We start from the raw sequence: 27309 nt of genomic DNA, 5'->3' as shown, positions 1-27309 counted from the left end.
CTTTCTAAGAACTTTATTGTGACAAATCCTGGAAACAATCATTACTTGTGGCATATCTGAATAAATTATGGTACATAGTTACTGTGAGGTCCCCCATTATTCCACTGTTTTTGTTTTAAAGATGAGCTAGATGGACCTGGGAGGCTGCTCATGAATTATTTAGTGATGGAAGTGAGCTATCCGTTTTATATTTCTGGCCAACTAACTTCATATATGCCTATCTGTATAGATTTGTAATGCCATGCAAAGTATCAAAAGACAGAACCTAGATTTTTTTTTTAAAGTTATTTTGTGCCTATGGGGAGGGGCATGCTTGCCTTAGTGTGCAGAGGTCAGAGGACAACTTTTGGGAGTCAGGTCTCTCCTTCCACATTGTGGGTTCCAGGGATTAAACTCAGGTCATCAGTCTAGGTGGCAAGCACCTTAACTTGCTAAGCTATCTCTGGACCTATAACCCAGATTTTAATAGTCATTACTTATCTGGGAGTCAGGACAAAATGACTGCACGTATCTTTGGATGATTTTAATGGTTCTAGTTTTTCTTAGTGCCAAAAATACATAATTTTGGTTTTAATAAAATGTGTAGAAGAATGAAAAAGTAATGTAGCCCCCAATGGGTGAACACCTACATAATCGTTGGTAAATGATAATCCTATTACTGAAACATACTGCACAAGCACGTACAAAACAGGATGAGGGAAGTGACCTAAGGAAATGAAGTGACTTATCCCACTGATGTTTCATAATAAGCATTTCAATATTAACTAGAAAGAAGAGGGAATTAGTAAAATAAATAAATATATATTACTTCACACAATCTCCTGGGAAGAAGCTCAGTGCCAAGCTGTACCAAGAAAAAAGAAAGCAGGCGTTAAGAAACACAAAGGAATGGGCTGCTCTTTATCAGGGGAGTCTAGTTATTCTAAGTGAGAATGTGTGAGGGTAGCCATCAATCAAGATATAAATTCCACACATTCCCATTCAAAAAGCACATTTTCAGCCCCACCCTCAGATGTTCTTCCTCCAGCACTGCACAGTCACCTGGCCTTAATACCCATGTTTGCCTCCTCCCAGGTTGCCTTCTGTCTTTGCCCGAAGCCATTTGATTGCTAAATCCTCTTAAAGTTACCTGAAGAAAAACTAGTGGCCATGAGTTGCTGCTGAAGACTTTAGCTAATAACATGGTAGCCCATTAAAGAATAAGCCTAGACTCAGCTCTCTGACTTCCGGCTGCCATCTCCTGTCACACATGCACCCAGACTACAAACATGGGGAACAGGCTTTCGCCCAGGGACTGGCAAGCAGAAAGGCCCCCAGACCTTCACATCCGGGCAGCTGGTGGACCAGCCAAGAGGCGGACTGGCCTGACTAAAGGAGGCGTTGAGTCCTGTAGCTATCTGAGGTCACGTGTCCAAATGGGGCGGGGAACTTGTCTGCTGTGAACTCCAAAAAACAGGAGATTTTGACCTCACGTGAGAGAAGGAAGGTGGCTGTAGCTGAGGGTAAAGAAGGTTCCGCGAGACTTGGGTATGGCCGCCAGAATTCTCGGGAAAACAGACTTCTGAGGCGTGGTTTGCGTGGCCCGCAGGGATGAGATCATGAATTCAGCTGCTGTCCCACCTCGTTAGGGGCAGCAGGGAATATGGGGGCCTGGCCGGCCAGTGGGTTTCCACTCAGCGAGTTGCATATGTTATAAGAAAGTAAACAAAATGCGCCCAAATAACAAATTTTACACACCAAAGGGACGAAAAGGTTCTTATGGGCTCCTGGAGAGACTTTGGAGGCGAAGAAAATTCTACAATGCCTTCATGTAACACAAAGATGCACACTCATCTTAGGTGTTAATATTGCTAAAATTACTCCAGCTTTGTGTCCAAGAGTCTGACCTAATTATTCTGTATATTTCCATTTTGAACCATTATTCTAGTAAGAAGAAGCAAAGATGAAGTAAAAATCATTAGAAGTACATTTAAAAATAAACCTGGGAAATTGCTACAATTTACAAGTTAATCTTTAAAAAATTATTTCTAGCCAGTGTGGTGGCACGCACCTTTAACCCCAGTACCCGAGAGGCAGGTTCTTTGTGAATTTGAGGCTTACCATAGTGTGACCTTGTCTCAGAAATCAACAAAACAAACAGAAAACATTAGTCCTGGCAGTGATTATGGTGTCCAAAGTGTTGTTGATTGGCCTTTAAATATAAAACCAATTTTCTCTTTTCTTCCCATCACCCCACTAGACTGGGAGTGGGTTCAGATACCTGTTATTCAGTGCAACAGACTTGGTAGATGAAATTCTAATAGTGAATGTAATACAGTATTAAGTTCTTCAGAGTATGAGTGTCAATGACTCTTGTCATTACAAAAAAAAAAAAAAAAAAAAAACCATTCTCCAAAACTAGTTAGTAGAAATGATGACTCTAAAATAATAGAAATACTAGTAAGGATGGAGAAGTTGAAAATAAATGCTAACCGCTGTTATGATAAGCGTGGGGGGGGGGAACCTTATGTGGATTCCATGGCAGTGAGGGTGACCAGAGGCAGAGGAATAAACATGCAGAATTGAGACAGGGCATAAGTGAGAGTTTTATTAGAAAGGGGAGGGAAGGGGAAGGAAAGAAAAGATGTAAAGAGGCATAGGCAAAGGACAAAAAAAAAAAAAAAAAAGACAGGGAATTGTGAGGAAGTGGGAAGAGGTCTTTCCTTTAAGAGGTTCTTTACACCTGGGCCTCATTCTGCCAGGTGATAAGGTGACCAGCATAATGCCTGAATCCTCATAACCACAAGTTTTGTGCTTCTTTTTTTTTTCTTTAAACTCACTTATATAATGATGCAGCCATGGTTTTCTGAGAAAATGTAACTTTAAGACATGAAAATTTGGGTCTAGAGCCATGCTTCAGTGGTTAAGAACAGACTCTTTCAGAGGATCTGAGTTTGATTCCTGGCAGCACTCTAATGGCAGCTCTAAGCCTAAGTGACCCCTGTCCCAGCAGATCCATGACACTATGGACACACGGGGGACAAAACACTGATATACAAATATAAATTTTAAAAAAGAAATGAAAATTCTAGAATCAATGTAGATGTGTGATGATGAACATTCTCAGAGATAATCATCAGTTTAAAAATACCATGTTGGCATGAAGCGGAGTGTGGTACCTAACTGGTAGCCATATATACTGGCATTTGAGACTCTGTCAATATTAAAACTAATCTGGATTGTGTGATTGTTCAGTTTAGTTGAAAGACTGAAAAGCTAAAAAATTTCCCACTATTAATCAAAATAATTGTATTGTGGATTATTTAGGAGTTTATTTGTTTCTAAAAGTGTTAGAATGTTGGATAGTTGAGGATGTTTTCTTGGGCTGGTGAGGTGGGTAAAGGCATTTCAGCAGGCCTGAGATCTGAGCTTGATGCCTAGGGCTCTCAGTGGTAAGAAGGAGAAAACAGAATCCCAGAAGTTGACCCTTTTCCCTTGACTTCTACACACACAGTGGCACAATTGTGAGCATGCATGCACGCACACGAGCACACACACATACACACTAAATAAAACTGCAACAAAAAATTTATGAAAAGTATATTTCATGATGCAAAACTAAAAATGGGTAGATTCTGTGCCTCTTCTGTAGATGAGATCTTCAGGTCTTTTTCTCTCTTCTAACCCCCCAATCTCTCCCCACCCCCACCCCTGCTTTTTGAGACAGGTTTTCTCTGTGGCCCAGGCTACCCTGGAACTCACTCTGTAGACCAGTCTGGCCTCAGACTTGGAATCCATCTGCCTCTGCTTCTCAAGTGCTAGTATTAAAGGTGTGTACCACCACCCAGGCTATATCTTCAGTCGCCAGACTTCAGACAGGTAAACCACAATAAATAAATGAATAAATAAATAAATAAATAAATAAATAAATGATAGTTACACTAGGCCAAGACGATTTGTATTAAAATATTTAATTAAATAAAACATTATTAATATTCAAATATCTGAATTCCTTGAGACTATTTTGTTTGTTTTGCATGGTTAGGGATTGAGCCCAGAGCCTTGAGTTGTGTTGGTATAGTCCTTTACCACTGAGATATCTCAGCATCCCACATACTCTATTTATTCAGAGAGTGCCTTACTATGCAGCCCAAGCTGGCTTTGAACTCTAAATACACCCTCTTCATCCTTAGTGCTTAGATTAGAGGCATGTATCACAACATCCCACTTCTTCCAGATGTTTTAAATGGCAAAAATATTGGAACTGGATGGTATAATCCCTTGCGTTTTCATGATGTTGGGACCACTCCAGCATAATGCATTGTTCCAATTGCTTTTGTTTTATTCAGTGAATTTGTTGAATTTCTTAGTCTATTGGCCTGGTAGCTTTATCATATCACAATTGCTATTTCAAATGAACTAACTGTTTTAACTTCAGACCTTTTATTTTCTAAGTAACATAATGAATATAATTTCCCAAATCTTACTCTATTTCTTTTTTTTAAAGGGTTTAAGAACTTTTAATATCAACCCACTACAATATTTTTTTAAAAATTTGTTTATTTTTATTTTATGCTATAGTGTTTTGTCCAAGTGCCTGTCTGTGCATTGGTGCCTTTGGAGGTCAAGGAAAGTTTCAGGGTCCCTTGGAACTGGAGTCACAGACAGTTGTGACGGGGGTGCTGGTACTCAAACCTGGGTCCTTGGCAAGAGCAGCTAGTGCTCTTAACTGCTGAGCCATCTTTCCAGCCTCTATTTCTTCATTACAGAGTTTTGGTCTCAGTTATTTAATTTCAAATGCACTTGAAAAACACAATTATCCTAGATAAAATAAATTGTACAATCTTGCCACTCCAGCACCTCAAACCAGCAAAATTATATTAAACACACTTGAACTCACCAACTTATATGAATTAAATGACAAGAGAAAATATAGGAAAATACATAACAGTACATATTATTTTCATATTAGATTTTAAAGCACAAGAGTAAGTGTTACTTTATACTTTTTACTTTTATCATTTAGGGCCTTTTGAAAAATAAGTGAACCAAAGACTTGTGGTTAAGAGAGATTTTCTCGTTTAAGCTTTGCTATTTTACTTACATTTAACTTTTGTATTTCTAGATATTGAACTGTGTGACTTTGAAGGGAAGAGCTATGTTTTTCAGCATTCAAGTACTATGCAATAGACTATTTACATGAGGTATGATGTTACTGGCTTGATATCCATTTACTAAGAATTCTTGAAAATGTGTTATATGTATCTAGTATATGATAATTTTCAGTAATCCACAGGTTACTCTTTAGTTGCTTGCAGAGTCATTAATTACCTTACGTTTTAAAAGCAATTAAATACTCATCGTGCACGCAGCATGTATGTGTGTGTGTGTGTGTGTGTGTGTGTGTGTGTGTGTGTGTGTGTATGCACTTAGCATTAGCATTCTGAGCCATTTCACCAGCTCAGGTTTCAACTTTCTTATTTTGTTTTCTTTTTTTTTTTTTTTTTCAGGACAGGGTTTCTGTGTAGCCCTTGCTGTCCTGGAACTCACTTTGTAAACCAGGCTGACCTCGAACTCACAGAGATCTGCCTGCCTCTGCCTCCTGAGTGCTGGGATTAAAGGAAATGCACCATCATGCCTGGCCTTTCTTTCAGCTTTTTAATATTTTTTAAAAATCAACTTTTGTAAAGGACTTTTAAATGAACTTTTAAATTAAATAATTGAATCACAAAATAAGTCTGAAACTACCTGAAGAAAAGAGTCGAGACTTTTGGCAAATTTGGAGGGTGTTTATTAACATTCCGAAGTGGTCTTCCTTTAAGAGATGTGGGAAACTGTGGCACATGCCTGTAATCCCAGTGCTTGGAGAGCTGAAACAGCAAGATAATTTCAAGTCACCTGGGGCCTGTATAGTGATACCCCATCTCAAAGAAAAGAGAACGAGCATACAGATAAAAAGAATGGGCACAAAAGTAATCCTACTTATTGTTTATTATATCAATAACAGCATGTCTTGATAAAATCAGACACTTTGTCTAGCTAATGGATTATGTTATTTGATTAATGTAAGCATCCCATAAGTCAAATACTGTTCTCTACAAGTTTTACAGCCTCACAGCAAAATAATGTTAAGAAAAGCTAAGTGTTTTGGGAAAATGTCGGGTGAATTTCAAGTTCAGATATGTTGTTAGTAACTAACCGTATTGCAGGAGATAGAGGTCATGTAATAGTTAATTGTTCTTATGATGTTAAATAACAATATAAATTTCATTTCATCATTACATGCCCCATCTTCCAGTGCAAAACCTATTATGGTAAACTAAAACTCTGTTACATTTTATAGGATTAAGAAATATATAGTCATCTTCAGATTTTATTTATTCCTGTCATAACTGAAAGACACAAATATGTAGTTATAACATATGCTTGAATTATTGCAAAAATGCAGATACTCAAAGTTCTCAAAGATTTGTTCTATTTGTGATTCCTTAGTAATGCTGGCGTATTGCCCTCTATGATGTGATGCTAAGGACTGTCAAATCTTGCAAAAGATGTGAGACTTTACAAAGTTGATGAAGGTGTATTAAGAGCCACTCAGATAACTATATAAAGATCTGGAAAGTAAAATTGCTTAACAGACAATAGATAGAAAATGATCTGAATGTCCAAGGAGTCAGACATGTCTTGCTAATTCATATTTTCAGCAAACTATCTCCTTTATAATCAAAGAAGAAAACTAATGCCATCTGTGTTGTCAAAAAATAGTTTATGAGAAAGTTACCTCCAAAAACAATTGTAAACAAAATTTATCAGATGTAAATTACTTCTCATAATTTTCTTTTTTAGATGAAGTACTAGCCAAGGTTTTTATTCCTATTTTCATGTATCTTTGACCCTCATTTTGTTTAGATTAGGATGAAATGATCTTTTATACCACTTATTCTTAGATAATGAAAACATCTTATTTAACATGACATCTTCAACAACATAAAACATAGACAAAAAACTATCATTTTTCTAGGTACATGGAATTCCATGGGAAGTCTGAGTCATTACAGATGATTGCAGTGTTATGACCACTGAGTGTTAAGGGGGGGAGGTGGGATGGCTTTGAGGAGGGCCTAGTTTATTTGCCCACAAAGTCATGGAAGTTAACATTGGGAAGCCAAGGAAGAGTTAAAAGTAGAACTTGAGCGCAAAGTACAGGTTTACTCACCTGATAACATCCATTCTGCATTGCTTGTTTGAGATAGGATCTTTCTGTGTAGTACCAACTTGATAGTATATAGCTCACAATATCCTCAAACTAATGATCCCCCTGCCTCAGCCCTCCCCAAGGCTGAGCTCACAAGCTGCACCACTATGACTACTTTTAATGTCCATTTAAAGGAAGAGTTTTCTTCCTTATGTTTACTTTTGAGATTAGAAGCTGATTCTTATGTTTTAGCATACAAGACAAAAATTAAGACAGTGGCAATGGAAGAAAAACTACATTGCTAAGTGATGTTATACTTCTTTTTTTGTCAAGTATAAATATATTTAAGCCTATTATAGAAAAAAATGTAAGAACAACCTTGCTGATATTATTCTCCATTACATAGTTCTTTGACATTTTTTATGACAAATGTATCAGTTTTAAAGAAAAGTTCTATCCAACTTACAACAATAATATGTTAGAAATTATTTTACATTTTAATACAGAACACAGTTAAAGAAAGAGCTTTACAAAGATGCTTTATTGCTTCAGATCCCTTCATGTTTAAATCAAGATAAAATTTTATTGATGATAAATATAGGAGTCCATGGGCAAGAGGTATGTTTTTATATCTTTCAAGTTATTTCTGAGTTCAGTGTAGTAAATTAAGAAAATTAGGCCATATGACTGAGTAAGGAAAAGGAGGAGATCTGAGAAGTGAGCAAATTTTATGTTGTCTTAGGCATTGTGCAGAACATAATATGGACTTTTCTTGCTACTTATTTTTATAAAAACAATAGAATGAATGTTTATATGCCCTCAAAACCACATGTTAGACTTAAGTCCCATTGTGATTGTATTTGAAGAAGGGCCATGAAACTGGAATTAATACTCTTGTGTAAGATATCCCAAAGAACCCCTTTTCACAATTTGTCTTGAGGACATAGCGGGATGAAGTAGAAAAATATCTCCATCAGATACTGAATCTTCTGGTGTCTTGTTACTGGACTTCCTAACCTACAATGCTGTGACAAGTAAGTGTTCTTAGTTTGAGTCACCTAATCTCTAGTATTTGTGATATAGCAGCTCAAACTGGCTAATAAAGTTGCAAATATGAGATGCTATTGGACAATTTTAAGAAAAGTAATGAGAAGGACCCAAAGCATATTTCAGAAAAGGCCTTTATGAGGCAAAGCATGAACTGCTGAGCAGGGGTCTGGGAGCATAGTGGTATCTAAGCAAAAAGAAGCTGGGAAAGGAGGGTGTTATTGGTATATTCAGGCGATAGTTTCTTGATTGTGATTGAGTTTGGGGGAAGCAGATTATGATGATGAAAATCAGGTATTCACTTTGGAAAAGTAATTGTGTATGTGAACAAGTAAAGGTAACTCCATATTGAAAACAATGGATGTTTGGCTTTCTTATGTTAAGAGTAAAAGCTTATGTTAACATTAAAAGCTAATGTTGACTGTTCATTTAGCCTCAGCTATTTCAGCTCCAGAGATGACCGATAATTCACTCTTGGAACAGTGGACAACAAGGTTCTGTGTGGAGGGGATATTCCTGAGAAGTATGTATCCTTAATCCCCTTTATTTATAAAAGACAGTAAGTTCTTCAGACACCTAAAGCCCTTTACTTTCTCACACATTTTCTAGTATAGTCTGAAAAAAAGCCCTCACTTTGCAAGCACAAAGAAGAGGCTAGTTGGACATAATTTATAGTCTCTTTTTATCCTCCCTCATTACCATATTTTGATTATTATTCTCTTTAGTGACACTACAAAAGATATGCAGAAATTAACCAGTGATATTATACTTTTAGTCAATATGCCTACCTTCGGAGCAAAGCTCTTTATATTAATATTAAACTTCCTTTAGTAAAAATGCAGTTAAGACCATTTTCTAGTATATTTATCAATATTATTTATTATTAGTTCAGTTATCCTTCTGATATTTGCAAATTTGTGTATGAATACAGGACACAAAACAACAAAAAAAAAGAAATAGGTATAGTTATACCTTCAAGAAACAAACGGGGCAAATCATCACAATCACTGTGGAACAATGATAGGGAAGACTGTGCTGTTGTACAGTGTCAGTACAGAAACTACGCTTGTCAGTACTGAAATCTGAAGAAGCAATTGCTTATTTCCATATGGAATGTGCATCAGATTTGTTATTATTCATATTTTCAATTTTTTATAATTTAAATGTTTCTTAATTCCAATGAAAAGAAACAACAACAACAACAAAAAAAAACCTGCCACATTTACTTGTGTCTATACTTTTGATTAAATGAACCCAAATATTCTGTTTATATCACCTAGAAATTTACTAGTCAAGTTAGTCAGAATATGATATATATACTTAGAAAAAATTAGCTTGTGAAAAATTAAGTGAAAATATAAGATGAGTAATGTGAGTTCCTATTAAAGGACATAAGACCAATAAGACAGGTTTACCACATAAGCAGCCTCGAGCAGTGAGGAAACTGGAAAGCTTCAGTGTATTCAATTCAGTGCACTGTGAATTAAAAGATGAAAAACTCAAGTGCTAACAGATTACCCCTCACTCTCTACTCTCTCTTTCATCATTGGTATGCTGACAATGGACCAGTGTTTCCTGTATATGTGAATCTCTTGGGAATCTTAGTAAAATACAACTTCTGATCAGTCAGTGTGTGTTGGGGCCTGAGCTTCACATTTTAAAAACTGTCCTAGGAGGAGTGGTGGAGGTGGGGGGGGGGGGAGTGGAGAGTTTAGAGGAAAAAGGAGAAATGAGGGATTTGGATTAGAATGTAAAAAATTAATAAAAAAAATGAACAACAACAAAAAAAGAACAGAGGGGAATAAATTCATACATGCTTACCTGGGTTTAAAAAAACAAAACAAACAAAAAACAAAAAACCTGTCCCTAGATCTTCATGCTTGCTGGTCTAAGGATCGCTAAGATCTTTGTTCAGTTAACTTGGTAGGCCTGTGCATTTAAAGTAGGTGAGATTAGCTTCACAAAAAGGCAGAAATTGAGCTTGGGCTTGGCATTGTGGAATGCCTTCTTGACATAAAATATTTGGGTCAGAGAAGAAAACATGCCTGAAGGCATGTAGAGGTGGGGGTGGGGGTGGGGGTGGATCAGTCACCAGCCTAGCAAGAGCTGCAGCTATAGGAAATGGACTGTCTAATAAACATAGCTGTAGTTTTGATTTATGTTTTTCAGTGGCTAATTTCTTAAGCATTGTGTCATGCAGTTGGTCATTAGTCCGCCTTTATAGAATGTCTAGTTGAATTTTTTAGCTTAATTTTTTAAACTGGGACTTGATTGCAGAAGAGAATATGACAGTTTGGAAAAAGATATTGAGAAGCAGACATTGAATATAAAAATGCAAGGGCAGTTTGGCAGTATGTGGCTTGTATCCAGATTTCATTTATTTTTATCCTAAATAATAGTCTACTGTATGGGTATATCACATTTTACTTACCCATTCATTAGTAAAGGCATTAAGGTTGTTTGTGCTTCTTGCAATTATGAGTAATTCTGCTGTTAACATTCACATACACACTTTTGTGTAAACAGTTATCTAGGATTGGAATTACTGGTCATACAGTAACTCATGGTTAACTGAGGAACTGCCAGGTGTGATCCAATCAACTGCTGTTTATGCTCCTACAAAGTGTGATAAAACTTATAGGTTTATTTCATGTCCTTGCTAATACTTTATCATATAGTTAACAGGACAACACAAAAAAAAAATAACTATAGGGTTGGGATCAACAGGGAAGTCATTGCCTCCCTGCCTTAAAGAAACATAACTGTTGGTAGATGTGTGCTGTCACTTCCAAACTGGTCCAGCAGAGAAGGGTTTGGGAAGAGTAATGTTCCAACCTGTTACTCTTGAACCTCTGATCTCCCACCAAGGCTTCCCTGGTGGTTGATCCCAACTAGAAACTAGAGAGACAAAAGCCTACTTTTAAGTGTTTTGTATATATTCCGGATACAAATCTTCCATCAGATGTATGACTTGAAAATACTTTTGCCCTACTCAAGCCCCTGTTGGCTATCCAATGCAGAGTAGTTAGTCTTGAAACCTATACACAGAAATAACAAAAAATAGACTCAGCATGGTGTGTGTGTGTGTGTGTGTGTGTGTGTGTGTGTGTGATAACAAATACATTCAAAGAAAAAGAGAGGCTATTAACCTGGGAGTTGGGTACATGAGAGGAGCTGATAGGTGAAGAAGGGGAGGAGAGTGATACACTTCTACTTCAATTAAAAACATTTTGAAAAAGACATAAAGAACACAATCTTACAAAGTCAATAATGATTTTGCCTCTGCCTAACTCCTCTATTCCAGTTATTCTGACCTTACTCTTTCTTAGAATCTGCCAAGTTTGTTTCCTGCCTTAGGCCTTTATGGCTCACTTCCCATCCTTATTCGGGTAACTACCAAAATAGCTCCTCCGTGTGTCTTTCACTGGCTACGTTCTCTAAGCATACCAACATATGGCTGTTACTTTGGTGTCTGCATATCTTGTTATATTAAATATATTTCATCTTTCACCAACGACATTGTTTATTTAGTTGATCATCTTCCCTTGAGCAGATAAATTTTGTGAGAACAAGACTTTGTTTCCTAATACAGTGCTAATGTACCAAGAATAGAGTCATCATCACATTGTAGATATTCAACAAACATTTTAAAGGAATTTAGGCGAAGGAGGAAGTTCCAATGGAAAGAGGCAGATACTGCTGGTAAATGAGAAACAAGGAGGACCAGGAAAAGTTAATCTTCATGACATTTGTGTCAAGGAGTTGACTAAGTGTTTTACCAAGTACTGACTCTGTCAGTGACACTTTTTTTTAAGACACTAAATACAGAAGTCTATGAAGGTCCATATATAAACCAATATTCTCAATAAGTAATACAAACATGGCAGTGTTAAACTATTCTTGTATCTTATATTTTCTTCAAGAGTAAGGAAGTAATTTTAGAGTTTTTTTCTTTAATTTTTCCTTTTTATTGAAAATAGATTTTTTTTTTACATAATAGATTCTGATGATGGCTTTCCTTCCCCCTCTGTTCTTCCCAAGTCTTCTCCACCCTCCCCTCCCATCCAGACTACCTGCTGTTTTCTCTCGTTAGAAGACAAGCAGGCTTCTAAGGGATAATATTAAAATAAGACAAAATATAAATTAACACATTGGAATTGGATAAAATAAACAGAATACAAATCCAAGAGAAGGCACAAGAAACAGAAACCCACTTGTTCACACATTGAGGGAATTCCACAAAAACACTAAATGGAAAGTCATAATGTGTGTAGGGGGGGTGTAAATATATAATAAATGTATGCATATATATTACATATAATAAAATAAATAAAAATAAGATAATTTTTTAAAGAAAAAAACCTTGACATGATATTGCAAGATAATGAATCTCCAAAGATGCCATTGAGGTTTATTTCCTGTTGGCCATCTACTTCTAGCCTACCCTTAAGAGTAGTTTGTTCTCCCTAGTGGTTATCAATTGGAGATTACTTTCAGCTCTAGGGCCCCATCTGTTGCAGACCCATGGAAGCCCTGTGCCAGGCTGCCTCAGTCTCTGCATCTGTGTGCACACTGATCATGTTGATTTAGAGGATCTTGTTTTCTTGGCTTATACACTTTTTTCTGCCTTCTCTTCCACAGGGTTCCCTGAGCCCTGAGAAGAGGGAGTTGATTCAGACACCCTGTTTAGTTCCAAAGTCTCACTCTCTTCGTAATCTCTATCTGTGGGTCTCTGTATTTGTTCCCATCTTCTGCAGGAGAAAGATTCTCTAGTGATGGCTAAACAAATCACCAATCTATGAGTATAGAAGGATGCCAGTAGGAGGCACTTTATTACTATATTTTTGTTTTTAGAACAGTAGTATTTGGTTTTATCCTAGGTTCCCGGGCTATCTAGGTTCAGGTTTTTGATCACCCAAGCAGTGTAGGGTATGGGTTCCATCTTGTGGAGTGGGACCTAAGTCACATCAGATATTGGTTACTCCATCAAGCTTTGCACCACCATTGTACTAGCATATGTTTCAGGCAGGGTCTGCAGCAAAGAGTTTGTGGCTAGTTGGGTGTTTACATTTCTCCTTTGGTAATGTGCAGAATGCATTTCTCTACCAAAGACTTTACAGTTGTACATAGGCACCAGCCCAACTTCTCCATGTTCAATGGGTTGTGTTGGTGGTGTCTTCAAAAATGGGACCTTGCTGTCAGTTTGTGGAGAGCAGTCTATCATCTTGGAAACAGCCTGGATTGTTTGGGGATCACATGGGACCCCCTTTTAGCTAACAACTCAATGATGTGTAATCTCATCCTGGAACTGGAAGCTTCATTTGGTGACAAGAGACAGCATGTTGGGGCTCTGTTTCCTCCATTATTTGGTGATTTCAGTTAGATCACCTTAATATAAGTATATATTTTAGGAAGCTTCTACTATATTGTTGCCAAACTACCCCTCAAATGGCCCTTAATTTTAGCTGTCTCTCTTTTTCCTCTTTCCTTTCCCACTCAACCCTCCGCCACCCCATCCATACACAATTGTCCTTTCTATTTCCCTCTCCTAGGGAGATCTATTTATCCCCCAGTCCCCTACTCTAAACCTAACTTTTTGTGGTTCTGCAGATTGTAGCTTAGTTGTTATTGACTTAACAGCTAATATTCACATAGAAGGAAATACCTACACTGTATTTGTCTTACTAGTTCTGGGTTACCTCATTCAGGATTTTTTTTTTCAAGTTACATCCATTTACCTGTGAATTTCATTTTTTAAAAAAAATAAACTGCTGAGTAATAAATAATACTCCATTGTATAAATGTACCATGTTTTATTTATCCATGCTTCTGTTGAGGAACATAAATGTGGTTTCCAGTTTCTGGCTGTATGAGTAGAGCAGCAATGAACATGGTTGAGCAAGTATTTCTATGGTAAGATGACACTTAATATGTCCTTCGGATATATACTCAAGAGTGATATAGCTGGATCTTCAGGTAGATCAATTCCCATCTTCCTGAGGAAATTGCCACACTGACTTCCAAAGTCGCTGTACAAGTTTGCACTCCCATCAGTAATGGATGAGTGTTCCCTTGCTCCACATCCTCACCAATATGAGCTGTCACTTGTTTTATTGACCTTAGCCATTCTGATGGGTTAAGATGAAATCTCCAAGTAGTTTTGATTTACATTGCAAATATGTCTGTATGATTCTTTGGATCTCTAAGGTGTCTGTGGTTAAGTCCCCCATTTCATTTATAATTGTGTTAATTTGAATATTCTGTCTCTTCGAATTAATTTGGATAAAGGTTTGTCAGTACTAACAAATTTCTGAAAGAACCAACTGTTTGTTTCATTGATTCTTTGTATTTCTTTTTCTTGTTTGTTTCTACTTTGTTGATTTAAGCCCAGAATTTGGTTATTTCTTACTGTTTACTCCTTTGGGGGTGTGATTTCTTTTTTTCTAGAGCTCCCAGGTGTGCTGCTAAGTTACACACACACACACACAAACACACTCACACACACACACATATATATATGCTAAGTTACAGATATATATATATATATATGCATGTAATTCTTGTCTGTAATATATATACGTGTGTGTGTGTGTATGTGTGTGTGTATGTGTGTGTGTGTGTGTGCACTTAGTTCTTTGTCTGTTAAAACTGCCTTCATTGTATCCTTTAAGTTTTGGTATGTTGTGTATTCATTTTCATTCAAATCTAGAAAGTCTTCAGTTTAATAATTTTTGCCTTGACCCATTTTCATTCAGTAGTAAGTTGTTCAGTTCCCATGAATTTGTAAGCATTCTGTTTCTATTGTTGATATTCAGTATGCGCCGTTCAATTTTCCAGAGAAAGCTCCATGAGGTGCTGAGAAGAAGGTGTACTCTTTTTGTGTTCAGGGAAATGTTCTGTAAATATATGTTAGGTCCATTTGGTTTATAACACTGTTAGCTCCAGCATTTCTCTGTTTTAGTTTTTGTCTGGATGACCTGTCTATTAACAAGAGTAGGGTACTGAATTTTTTCACTATCAGTGTGTGAGGGGTCAATATGTGATTTAAGCCACAGTTGTGTTTCTTTTATGAACTTGGATATCCTTGTGCTTGTGGCATATATGTTAAAATTACAATCACCTCTTGGTGGATTTTTTTCCTCCTTGATGAATATGTAGTGTCCTTCCCTATCTCTTGATTAGTTTTGGCTTAAAGTCTGTTTTTTCAAATACCAACATGGCTACACCAGCTTGCTTTTTAGGTCCATTTGCTTGGAATATCCTTTTCCATTCTTTTACCTTAAGGTGGTGTCTATCCTTGATGTTAAGGTTTGTTTCTTGATGCAGCAGAAGGATAGATCCTGTTTTTGCATCCACACTGTTAGTCTATCTTTTTAGGGATGGAGATCTGTTGTTGAGAGATATCGATAAGCAGTGTTTGTTGATTCCTGTGACTTTGCTGCTGTGGAGTGTCGACTTTTCAGCCAGTCTGTACAGATCTTGTCTGCTGGACCTGGGATCTGAGGACCTGAAAGAATAGGATGGACTGCAGTCTATCTAATGCTGTAGACAACCTTACTTCAGTTTCTGTGTACTTTTATACACGAATGAAGCAAAGAGAGCAATGATCTAAGGAAGGTTGTTTGAGTTCAGAAAAACATGTAAATAAACATTACTAATCACATACTAAATATTAACAGAGCACCTCTTTCCCAGAACTTTCTTAGGACAGACTAACTTAAACACAATTGTCTGGCATGTACGATAGATTATATCTTGGAAAGCATTAAAGCAAGGCCATATCGAGATTCAGGGTACACTGACCAAATTGGGGTCTATAGCTGTGTTCTGACATCTCACAAAAATAAACATATCTTATAAATCAATGTAAATGCATGTCACAGGAGGCATGAACTCACATCCAAGAACAATCCAGGGAACAAAATGCACCTGAGATAAAAGGCTCTCTGCCTTTTTTTCCTTAAGCTTCTCTGTTTCCCCAAGGCATTGTTCACCATACACCATTCATTTGATCATGTTCAGACAGTGGTGTGTGTGTGTGTGTGTGTGTGTGTGTGTGTGTGTGTGTGTGTTTTCCATCTTCTGGTTTTCTGATCTGGGATTATTTATTCCTTGTGTTTTCTTAGGTGTGGTTAACCTCTTTAGTTCTCTTTGTAGTGTCTTCTGCTTGGCTGGATTTATAGATGGTTGCTTAAATTTGATTTTATTGTGGAATGTCTTAGTTTCTCTATCTATGGTGATTGAAAGTTTTACTGAGTGTGATTGTCTGGTCTGACATCTGTGGGCTCTTAGAGTAGAACATCTGCCCAGGCTCTTCTGGCTTTTAGAGTGTCCATTGAGAAGTCAGGTGCTAAGTTAAATAGGTCTGACTTTATGTTACTTGTTCTTTTTCCCTTGTAGCTCCTAATATTCTCTGTTCTGTTTATGCTTTGATTATTATGTGCCAAGGGGACTTTTCTGGTCCAGTCTATTTGATGTTCTTTGTGCTTCTTGTACTGTATTAATAGGCATTTCCATTAGGAATTTTTTCTCCTATGATTTTGCTGAAAATATTTTCTGTCTTTTTGACCTGGGTTTCTTCTTCTTCCTCTATTCCTATTATTCTTAGATTTGGTCTTTTCATGGTGTCCCAGATTTTCTGGATGTTTTAAAGATTTAACGTTTTGTTTTACCAAGGTATCCATTTCTTTTATTGTGTCTTCCGCGCCTGAGATTTTCTCTTCCATCTCTTTTATTCTGTTGGTGAGACTTGCCTCTTGAGGTTCCTGTTTAAGTTCCCAAATTTTTTAATTTACAAATTTCCCTCGGTCTGGGTTTTCTTTATTGGTTCTATTTCCAGTTTCAGGTCTCATTTTGTTCATTTTCTCCTACTGTTTGTGTTTTTATAGATTTCTTTAAGGGATTCACTCATTTCCTCTTTCAGGAGCACTGTCATAGTGATGAAGGCTATTTTATAATCATTGTCTTATGCTTTGGCTATGTTGGAATACTCAATGGCCTGCTGTGGTAAGATTGCTGGGCTCTAGTGGAGATATATTATCTGGACACTGTGTTTTTATTCTTGTGTCTAGGTTTGGGAAGATTGTAATTCTTGGTGATAATAATCTGGTCTTGTCTATGTCGGGCAGGTATTTTGTTCCTGGGTTTCTGATGCCCTCTCTGGTTCTTAGGAGAGTGTGTTGGCTATGTGTTGCCTGGTGCAGAATTCTGGAATCAAGACAAGTGTGGCCACTGGGGGGTTCTAGGTAAAAATGTGTTTCTAGGTATTGGTTGCTGACACTTAGGAATAGGGATTGGGCTGGGGGGGGTGTAGAATTGGAAGTAGTCTACAGGAGGGAGGAAAGCAGGGTGTTCCATCAGGATCTGCTTTGTCCCCTGGGAATAAGGGCAAAGAATGAGGGAGAGGCTGCAGCGGGTAGTCACCAGATGAACTAGAGATGAAACTAGCATAGGGATGAGACTATGGGGTTGGACTTATAGAAGTATGTGTGTGTGTGAGGGGGGGTGAAGATGTGTAGTTAGCCACTTGCTTCTTTGGCCTGAGTGGCCTGAAGGTTCCAGGAGTGTCTGCTGGAGTTGGAGACTGGGTGCTGGAGCTGGAAACTGGTTCCAAGAGTTAGAGACTACAGGTGGTCTTCTACAGAGCTGGGGATAAGATGGGGGTGAGGGGGGTTGGATTTGGAGGAACTGAGGGAGAGGTAAAGATCTGCAGTCAGTCAGCCTACATGTTTCCCTGGCTATAGTGGTCTGTGGGTTCTCAGGGAGTACCTGCTTGGGGTTTGGGGCTGGGATAAAGCAATGGGTTCGGGGGTTTAGGAGGGAAAGATCTGTGTAATAGTAAAAACAGGCATTGAATATAAAATATAATGGCAATCTAACAGTGAGTGGCAAAAGTTGAAAATAAATGAACAAAAATGAATCTGTGTGACCTCTCTAAAACTTCTGTTTTTAGGAAGTGTATTTTGGGAAAATAATGAAATAAGCATACAAAAAAAAATGGTCCTTGCATTATTGCTCATAATAACAGTCACTAGAACCTTCAACTTCCAGTAAGGGAGAGCTGGTTAAATAAATGATGGTTGTTACTAAGTATGGTAACTTTCAATCACTTTAACAGAGTACTTGAAATAATTAACTTAGAAAAGATTTATGTTGGTTTGTAATTTTGAATTTTCTGAGCATGACCGATTGATTTGGGCCTGTGGTGAGCCAGCACATGATGGCAGGAGCACATGGCAGACCAGGGTGCTCAGCTCATAAACCCAGAAGTAGAGAGTAAAAAGAAAGGGCCAGAGTCCCACTATCCCATTTAAGGACATACTTGTAGTGTTTCAAACACTTCCCAACCAATCCTATCTTTTATAAGCTCTGCTTCCTCCCAATAGTGCCACTCAGTGAACCAAGCTATTCACACATTGGTTTTTAGGTAGTTATGTAAGATCCAAAATACAGCAGTGATAAATGGAATTCTATTCTTTCACTCAAATAGGAAGTCAGTGGTTAACATGTGAATAGGCCCATTATTCATAGCTCAGTAGAAAATGGAATACTATATGTGTGAATACGGTGTAATTAGGAATTTATGTAATTTTACATTCATTTCAAGTGGGGCTACAGATAACTTTTCTTAGCATCCTTTGGAATTTGGCAAATTGTCCATGCTGAACACATACTGTTTATTAATAAAGTGTTTTCAAATGGACAGATAAAATCAATTTTGTGTCACAGAAAGACAGTTACAGGAATGATGATTAATGGTACATTTGAGGAAATTGTTCCAAGTTCCAATCCAAACTCTCCAACTGGAATAGAGAATGTCAGCTCGTACCCCAGTAAGGACCACAGAGAAGACTTCACACCTATCAAGTGCTCCCCATACTACCCCGGAGTGAAAGCAGAGCACCAAGGTAGGAAGTGATTAAATGTTTCCTACTAACATATATAGCTTCATTTCTATTGCTCAGTTGTATTTGGGGTGGGGGTGGACAGGGTTTCTCTGTAGGCTTGGAGCCTGTCCTGGAACTAGCTCTTGTAGACCAGGCTGGTCTCCAAATCACAGAGATCCACCTGCCTCTGCCTCAAATGTATCATCACTGGATACATTATTGCTGTTATGGTGGTAATGCAAATAAGCCAATGTGATGGGGAAAATGTATATTTTACTTGCGTCTTAAAAGTTATCGTGTGTATTGGCTATTTGTATCTGTTTCTTTTGTGAAATGATTCTCCTTTTCTACTTTGTGTATTTTTATATGTAAAGACACCAATAATTCCAAATGCATTTAACTTTAATCTGATAAGTTCTGCTGTTTTCTTTTATAGATTCTTGTGTTCCGTTTGTGCTTAGAAAATTTTTCCTTTGCTTATATTTATTATATAACTTTCCTTTGTTTAAGGTATTTCTTTTGAGACAGGATCTAGAACTCACTTTGTAGACCAGGCTGGCTTTAAAAAACTCACAAAAATCTACCTGCCTCTGTCTCCTGAGTACTGGGATTTTCATGTGTGTGCCACAGCACCCACTAATTTTGTAATGTTTTATATAATTTTACTTCAGATATTTTATCCTTAAAAATAGGGACATTTTAAAAATATTTTGGCATTTGTCCCAATGTCATTTAGCTAAGAGTCTTTCTGCTAGAAATGCTGCTGACATTAATGTTAAATTTAAATCAGGGTTTTCTGTTGTTCTGTCTGTTGTGTTAGTATCACACAATTTGAGCTCTTAGAGACTTAGAGTCTGTTAACAGACTTCTTGTTTTTCCCCCTCCTCAACTTCATATGTTTGTCTAGATTTACTTTCCCCTAAATGTTCCACATTACATCTCTTGAAAGATTAGTGTTACATTGTTTAGGATGTTTGGATGGTTTTTCTAGCTGGGGATAGGATGGAAGTGGGGAATGGTTTGTCTTGTCTTTTTTTTTTTTTTCAAATTATTTTTCTTTCAAGAGTCTCGGTTACCCACTAGTAAATCATTATTTTAATAGTTTATACACAATGTTAACGAACTCATACTGTTTAAATGTAGTTAACTTGTGTTTTCAAAGTGGACAGAAGTAACTTTCTTGTCACTAAGCCTCTTTTCCTGCTTCTTTCCTAACTAATTAGATTTTCTTTTCTTGCATATCATTTTTCTACAACAGAATAAAACAGTGTGGAGCCCACATAGTTGCTATGAAATAAGAACTCTGGGGAATATAGTACAGTCCTAGTTGTTTAAGGAAGCCACCATGTCTTGGTGGAAACAGCCTTTGTCTAACAGGATTGGTTGTGGTGGGATGCTGACATCTAGTGGCTGTGTCAAAAATGGTAGTTGAATCTTGGAGACCGAAAGGGTAGGAGGACTAGAAAATAATATTTCATTGGTGACATGATATGTCCCCGTGCAGTGAAGTGTCAGGGTGAGGGCTTGTGATTAGAAGAGTAACGAGGACATGGGGGATGTAAACAATGCTGTTTTTCGCAGTATGGGGTGGATTATATGAACAAACAGCCCATAATTTTCTCAGATAGGCCCTGCTTCAATGTGGACTTGGTTGAGGAGCTTTCAGCAGTGTCTCATGGACATCTTCTAGTATTGAGATTGTCAGGATCCTAAATGGTTTGGATGGTCTCCCTAGGAGTCTAGTTTATATCACATGTTCTCCTTTGATGCATACGTTCAGCATAGGCAAGGGGTGCTCCTGAGCGCTTGTCTTATGTCACATGTTGACTGGGTACAAACATATCACTTATATAGTTGTTCATGGGAGACACCACTACCTGAAAACTACATTCTATTCCTCCCTTGAGAGATCACAGCCACCACTTAACTGAAAGACTACTGCCCAGAACAAAATAATTATTCATTCTCCACACTCAAGGCATCTTTTATGTTGGAGATTTTGGCTTTCTGGGCGCTTCCTTCTCTAAGTATACATTTTCCTTTCCCTTTCCACTAAGAAACTTATTGAAGAAAGTGAAAGTTTAATGTTCATTTCCATAGCTTGGAAATTTTTGTATAACTAACCAAGATTCCAAAGTAAAGCAAACATAGAAGGTTGGGATAGAAAGAGAATTTTAGTTCATCGGTTGACTTTTATCAGTGGTGTTTTAAGTATGTAAAGTATTTCACACTTCTCAAGTCAATGTTTCAGTATATAGTTTTCATTATAACTAATTGTTTAGCAGCCTTGTATGATAACTTTGTAATGATGAAGTCAGTAACTGTATATGTAGGCTCTCTAGACCATATTCATTCATTACATGTCCTTACAGATTAAATGATCCAGAAAACAGAAACCCAGACTCAGCCAGAGTCCAGTACTTTTATTCCTTTACATTTTTGGGACTATTTTGAAATAGAAAATATTTCCATCCATTTATTAAACCAGTTTTTATTGATAAATTATGTCATTATGATGCTACTCTTTCAGAACATTTGTCTCCATCTCTGTGTGCTAAATAATACTACATTTTATGGAGCTTTTCCTTTTGTCTGGGTCCTAGATTCTGTGTTTTATACATATAGTATAGTGGAGAACTAAAGGATTTCTATGTGTTTGAAAAATCTGTTAGTATTTAAGGTCTAGATCTCTTGTATAACTGTTAGGTGTGTAATTCCTTATTTCTTTTCAGGATTACTTATTGATGAGGAAATGGTTTTTATAAAAAAGCCATAGACAATCATCTACCAACTGTGGATACTCTGTTGAGTAGACTAAAGCTCTATCTGGTTAAGGATCCACTTTTAGATTTCAAAGAACAGCTCTCCGGAAAGGATAATTTCACGTATGTAATTGTCTGATACTGTAACTGCTTTTATATGAGAAATCATTCATTGTACACCCACGGGTTTAGATGCTGTTGGTAAGGGTTCCATTGCCTCATCTCAACTTGTCTTTATGTGTTTGATTGACAATATTTGTTAAATGATTTTAGTAAGCATTAATTAATCTTTTATTTTTTATTTAAGGGAGTGTTTCTCTGTTCAAGAACGTTTGGAACCTTTTGTAAGAGATTTCCATATGGTGGAGGAGACCTTTTGTAAGAAGAAGCTAGTATGTTTCAATAGAATTGTAACACTTGTTTTCAGTAATGTATTTGTAGAAGTAAGGGAGCACACCTGTATAAATTTTAGTAATTTATTTTGAGTCTTTACAACTGCCATATTAATTTTTTTTGATAGCTAGGTTGAATATGTATCAATTGTGGAGCCAAATTTACTTCCAAGTAGTGATTCTCAGCCTTAGCTGAGATTGAAGTTGAATCCTACCCAGTTATATCCCAATCTAATTGGTCTTGTGGGTCCAAGTACAGAGAATTTTCAAATCTCTTTTAGTAATTTTAATTACAATACTTGATATAGAAATTTAAGTAGTTACATTTAAGACTTATAAACTGAACTCTATGGGCATTCTAATTTAAACACACATGTTTTGTGGACAACTGAAATATTTTATACATTGGGCTTTTCTTTTCTTAATACATTCAGAAGATGTACACACAATTCACCTCAAGGGTTTCCTTACAGATAAAATGTGAACAAGTTGGTGAATACGTTGATTTGTTTATTGCCTTACTGACTCCAGCCCCTCTCACTTGTTAATTCTAATGGTACTTAGTCTCACCTGTTGAGGAATATTGTCTGTGGTGGTGAGAGACAATATATTCTATGGGTGCAGTAGAGATGAACCCCATTCCATCATCTACTCAGCTTGTGCCACTTTTCTATCTCTCATTTTCTGTGGTAATTCTTTTTAACTTAGAATTTTAAAATATTTTATTAGTCAAAGGTAATAAACACAGACTACTGTGTATCACTAAAGTAATGAGGCTTATAAAAGAGATCAATCAATAAACCATTGCTTGTCAGAGGAACTTATTTTTGACTGCTAAACCTCTATTTTTGAAAGTATGTATAGAATTTAAAGCAGAATATAATTTAAGTTTAAAATTTGTGTGCCATTTAAACAAATGTATCCATTTAGTGTTTACTTGTAAATATCCCTTAAGTTTTCTTAATCTCATATTATTTCAGCCATCTGTTTTTCCGTCTGAGTATGAATTCTTAATATCTACAAACCCCAAACAAGAAATTCCTATTCTACCATCATCAAAACTGAAGGAATCAATGTCTGAGATAATGGATTATGTAGATGAAAACGAAAAGCTTTTTAAAAGAGGTGAGAAGTCATTTAGAAATGTGTTTCATGTAAAAAAAAAAAAAAAACAAAAAACTACTTGTTATCTGAGTTCTTATTTATTGAAATACTTTATAGAGATGGTCTGTAAGTTACATGTTGAATTCTCAGGATGTTACTATTAAGCTTTTTATCTGTTTATCCTTCTATTGCTTTTTTCTGGTGTTGGAATTTGAGTAGAGCCTCTGTGTTCTAGGCAAGTATTCTACCATTGAGTTACAGTCCCAGCCCTGAGAATCCAGTTTAGATTTGCTTATTCTGGACATTCAGTGACAATACAACCATGCGATATATGGTCTTTCTATGGCTGGCCTCTTTCATTTACCATGATTTTTCAAACTTACAGACTGTATCAGTGCTTCGTTGGTTTTTATAGCCAAATTATATCCTATTATAGAGATGTTGGTCCAGAGTCTATGAGCTCCCACGAGCTTAGGTCAGCTGTCTCTGTGGGTTCCCGGGTCATGACCCCCTCTCTATAACAGTCCTTAAATGTATTTAAAAGTTTAAAGTCTCTCATGAGATTTGCAATCTCTTAACTCTAATCCCCTGTAAAATTAAAAAAACAAAAACAGATCACATACTTCCAACATATAATGGTAAAAGTTAAACATTACCATTCCAGGGAGGGATAGAGGGAGGGAGAGGGAACTAGGATCGATATGTAAAAAAAAAAAAAAAAAAAAAAAAATTACCATTCCAAAATATAGGGAAGGGAGAAAAGTGAGGAAATATTGGACCAACGCAAGACTGAAAACCAGCTAGCCAAACTCCAAACTCTACATCTCCATGTCTGATATCAAAATACTTTTCAGATCTCCAACTCCTTTCAGCTTTGTAGACTGCAACACACTTCTCTGTCTTGGGCTGGTTCCACTCCCTGTCAGCAGCTCTCCTTGGCAGGTATCCTACAATTATGGCATCTCCAACATCTTGGGGCCTCCAACACAATCCAGGCTTCATGTTCACATCTTCAGGAAGTAGCCTGTCTAGGCCTCCATTCAGGGACACCCCTGACACATGACAGCCTCAGCAACTTTCCTTAGATGCAGAGGCAAATCCCATATCCCCTTTTTTTCTATCCTTAACTCCAGAATCATGTGGCTGAAGCTGCCAAGTTGTGCTGCTTACTGGGACTGGAACATGGCTCCCTCATTCAATTACATCTTCACCAATTTTCAATTTAATTGGTTTCTTTCACTTGGCTGTCCTGAAACTCAATCTGTAGACCAAGCTGGCCTCAAACTCAGAGATCCACCAGCCTCTTCCTTCTGAGTGCTGGTATTAAAGGTGTGCACCACTACACAAAGCTCTAAGCTTTTCTTTAACTCCTTTTCACAAGTTGGAAACTTAGCTGGGTAGAATCTTGCCCTGAGGTTACCTTTCTGTTTATCCCATTTCTTAATCTGTTTATCTCCTTGAATACCGGATTTAGCTCCATTCCACTTTCTGGTGCTCTTTTTCTCTCCTCGAATATTTTTGCTTGCTCAGCTTGCTGTTTTTCATTATATATCTTCATTGGAGTTAACACTTAGGCTTTTTTGAGTTTTCCTTTGCCAAGGGAATTAATTCAAAACTCTTCACTTTAGCCTCAGATAAACTTTTCAGACATGGCAAAAAGCCACTACATTCTTCACCAAAATATCATAAGAACAATTTCTGGGCAACACACTAAAATTATTCTCCTCTGAAACCTCTTGAGCCAGTCCTCCACAGTTCAAATCACTCCTACCACCACTGATTTTCATGCTCCTGCTGGTATGGCTATTAAGCAGTGCTTAAAAGCATTCTATTGATTTTCTAACTCCAAACTCCTAAAATCCAAACTCCTCCAAACAAAATGGTCAGGCTTTTCCCAGCAATACCCTAGTCCCTGGTACCAACTTCTGTATTAATCAGGGTTTCTATTGCTATGAAGAGACACCATGACCATGGCAACTCTTATAAAGGAAAATATTTAATTGAGATGACTTACATTTTTAGAGGGTTAGTCCATTATCATCATGGTGCAGCATGGTGGTATTCAGGCAGACATGGTGCTGGAGAAACAGCTAAGAGTCCTACATCTTGACTCACAGGTAACAGGAAGTAGTCTGTCTCACTGGGTATAGCTTGAACATAGACCCCAAAGCCCACCCCCACAGTGACATACTTCCTCCAAAGACCACAGCTCCCATTAGTGCCTCCACTCTCTGGGAGCCATTTTCTTTCATACCACCACATGTATTTTCTTTCTTTCTATCGTTTTTAATTTAATTAGTTAATAGGGTTCATCCTATGATTTTCATCTTCCCATAAGTTTTGTTGATCTTCCCTCCTTACCTCTGACTCCCTGCCTGACTCCTACTAGTCCCCTTCCTTCCCTTTCTGCTTTCATGTCACATGGAGTCTTTTACCCTTTCCCCTTCCCCCAACCCTACCTTAATACTTCTTTTCTCCTTTCTAGCTGCATGACCTATATCTCCCCCAACACACATGTATCCACACATATCAAAATTAAAGTCCAGGATCTGCATTAGAGAGAAAATGTGGTATTTGTTTTTCTGTAATGTTTTCTATAATAATTTCTGATTCCTCCCATATTTCTGAAAATGTAGGGATTTCTTACTTTCATTATGACTAACTAAAATTCCATATGTATATGTTCTATATTATCTATTGATCTGTTGATGTACTTCTATGCTGTTGCCATTCCATAGCTATTGTGAATAGTGCTGCAGTAACCTAGGTCCCAGTATCTCTGTAGTAGGACTTAAGAGTCCTTTTAGTATGTACCCAGGAGTTGTCTAGCTGTGTTCTGTTATAGCTCTATTTTTAGCTTATTGAGAAGCCTTCATACTTAGTTCCTTTTTGAATGCCCAAGTTTGCATTCCCACCAGCAGTGAGTAAAAGTTCTCTCTCCACATCCTCAGCAGCATGGGTTGTTAGTTTCCCTGATAATAACCATTCTAAATGGGATAAAAATAGAATCTCAAAGGAGCTTTAATTTGCATTTCCATATATATATATATATGGAAATATATATATATATATCTCCAAGGGCATTTATTGGCCATTTCTTTATTGGTATTTCTTCTTTTGAAAACTGTCTAATTAATTGGCCCATTTATTGACTGGAAGGTTTGTGAGGGTTTTTGTTATTGTTGTTGTTGTTCACTTTTTGCTATTCCTTATCTAGTTTAGATATTAGCTTCTATTTGAGGTATGGCTGATAAAGACTTTTTCTTTTCTATAGCTTGCCTCTTGACTGACTCTATTGATAGTTTCCATTTGTTATGTAGAAGCTTCTTAATTTCACATAATTCAGTTTGTCAGTTCATAAGGTTGTTTCCTAAGCTATTGGAGCCCTTTCAGAAAGCTCTTTCCTATGCCTAGATCTTGAAATGTTTTTCCTTTGTTTCCTTCTATATTGAAGGAAAATATTTTAATTATATTTATGTAAAAAAAACTCAGCAGTATATATTTAGCCCAGCTGAGTGGCAAGTTCTTTGACCTTTGCCTTTTCCAGCTTGGCAATACAAGATTTTGGCCATGGATCTCATTGTATCTGTTGTTTCAATTGGTCCTGATAACATCCACAAGGTTAGCCAGAATGTCTTTGTATTTCACATCAATCTGTGTGAAGGTAACAGTGGTGCATGTCTTCCTGGAATTAGCCACCACAGCCTAGCCTTCCCCTTGCTGATGCAGTAGGGGACCCCATATCTACATCAAATCAGTGAGTTCCTGGTTCAGTGAGAGTGTCTGCAAAATAATATAAAAGTAACTATGGACCCAGCATCGGCCTCTAGCCTCCACATGAACACATGTACAGGTGCACACATACATATGTGTGCACATAATAACAATAATAAAGTAATAGCTACAATATGCCAGGCAGCTGGAAAAAAGTCACTAACATAGAC

At 37.1% G+C, this 27309-nt stretch overlaps 1 protein-coding gene across 1 annotated transcript in view; it reads left to right on the top strand.

Annotated features, from left to right (window-relative positions):
* The first annotated feature begins 1268 nt into the window (after positions 1 to 1268).
* Positions 1269 to 27309, top strand: part of LOC127225920 (protein shortage in chiasmata 1 ortholog-like) — an 83438-nt gene continuing 57397 nt past the window's right edge. Inside the window, 8 exon segments of the mRNA XM_051189572.1 lie at positions 1269 to 1389; positions 17110 to 17227; positions 17293 to 17349; positions 18950 to 19128; positions 21840 to 21869; positions 21872 to 21992; positions 22177 to 22261; positions 23242 to 23386. Of these exon segments, the coding sequence (XP_051045529.1) occupies positions 1269 to 1389; positions 17110 to 17227; positions 17293 to 17349; positions 18950 to 19128; positions 21840 to 21869; positions 21872 to 21992; positions 22177 to 22261; positions 23242 to 23386 (856 nt within the window).

Source organism: Phodopus roborovskii, unplaced genomic scaffold, assembly GCF_943737965.1.
Source record: "Phodopus roborovskii unplaced genomic scaffold, PHOROB, whole genome shotgun sequence".
Taxonomy (NCBI): Eukaryota; Metazoa; Chordata; class Mammalia; order Rodentia; family Cricetidae; genus Phodopus; species Phodopus roborovskii.
The sequence above is the reverse complement of the archived record's forward strand: the minus strand, read 5'-3'. Positions and strand labels throughout refer to the sequence as shown.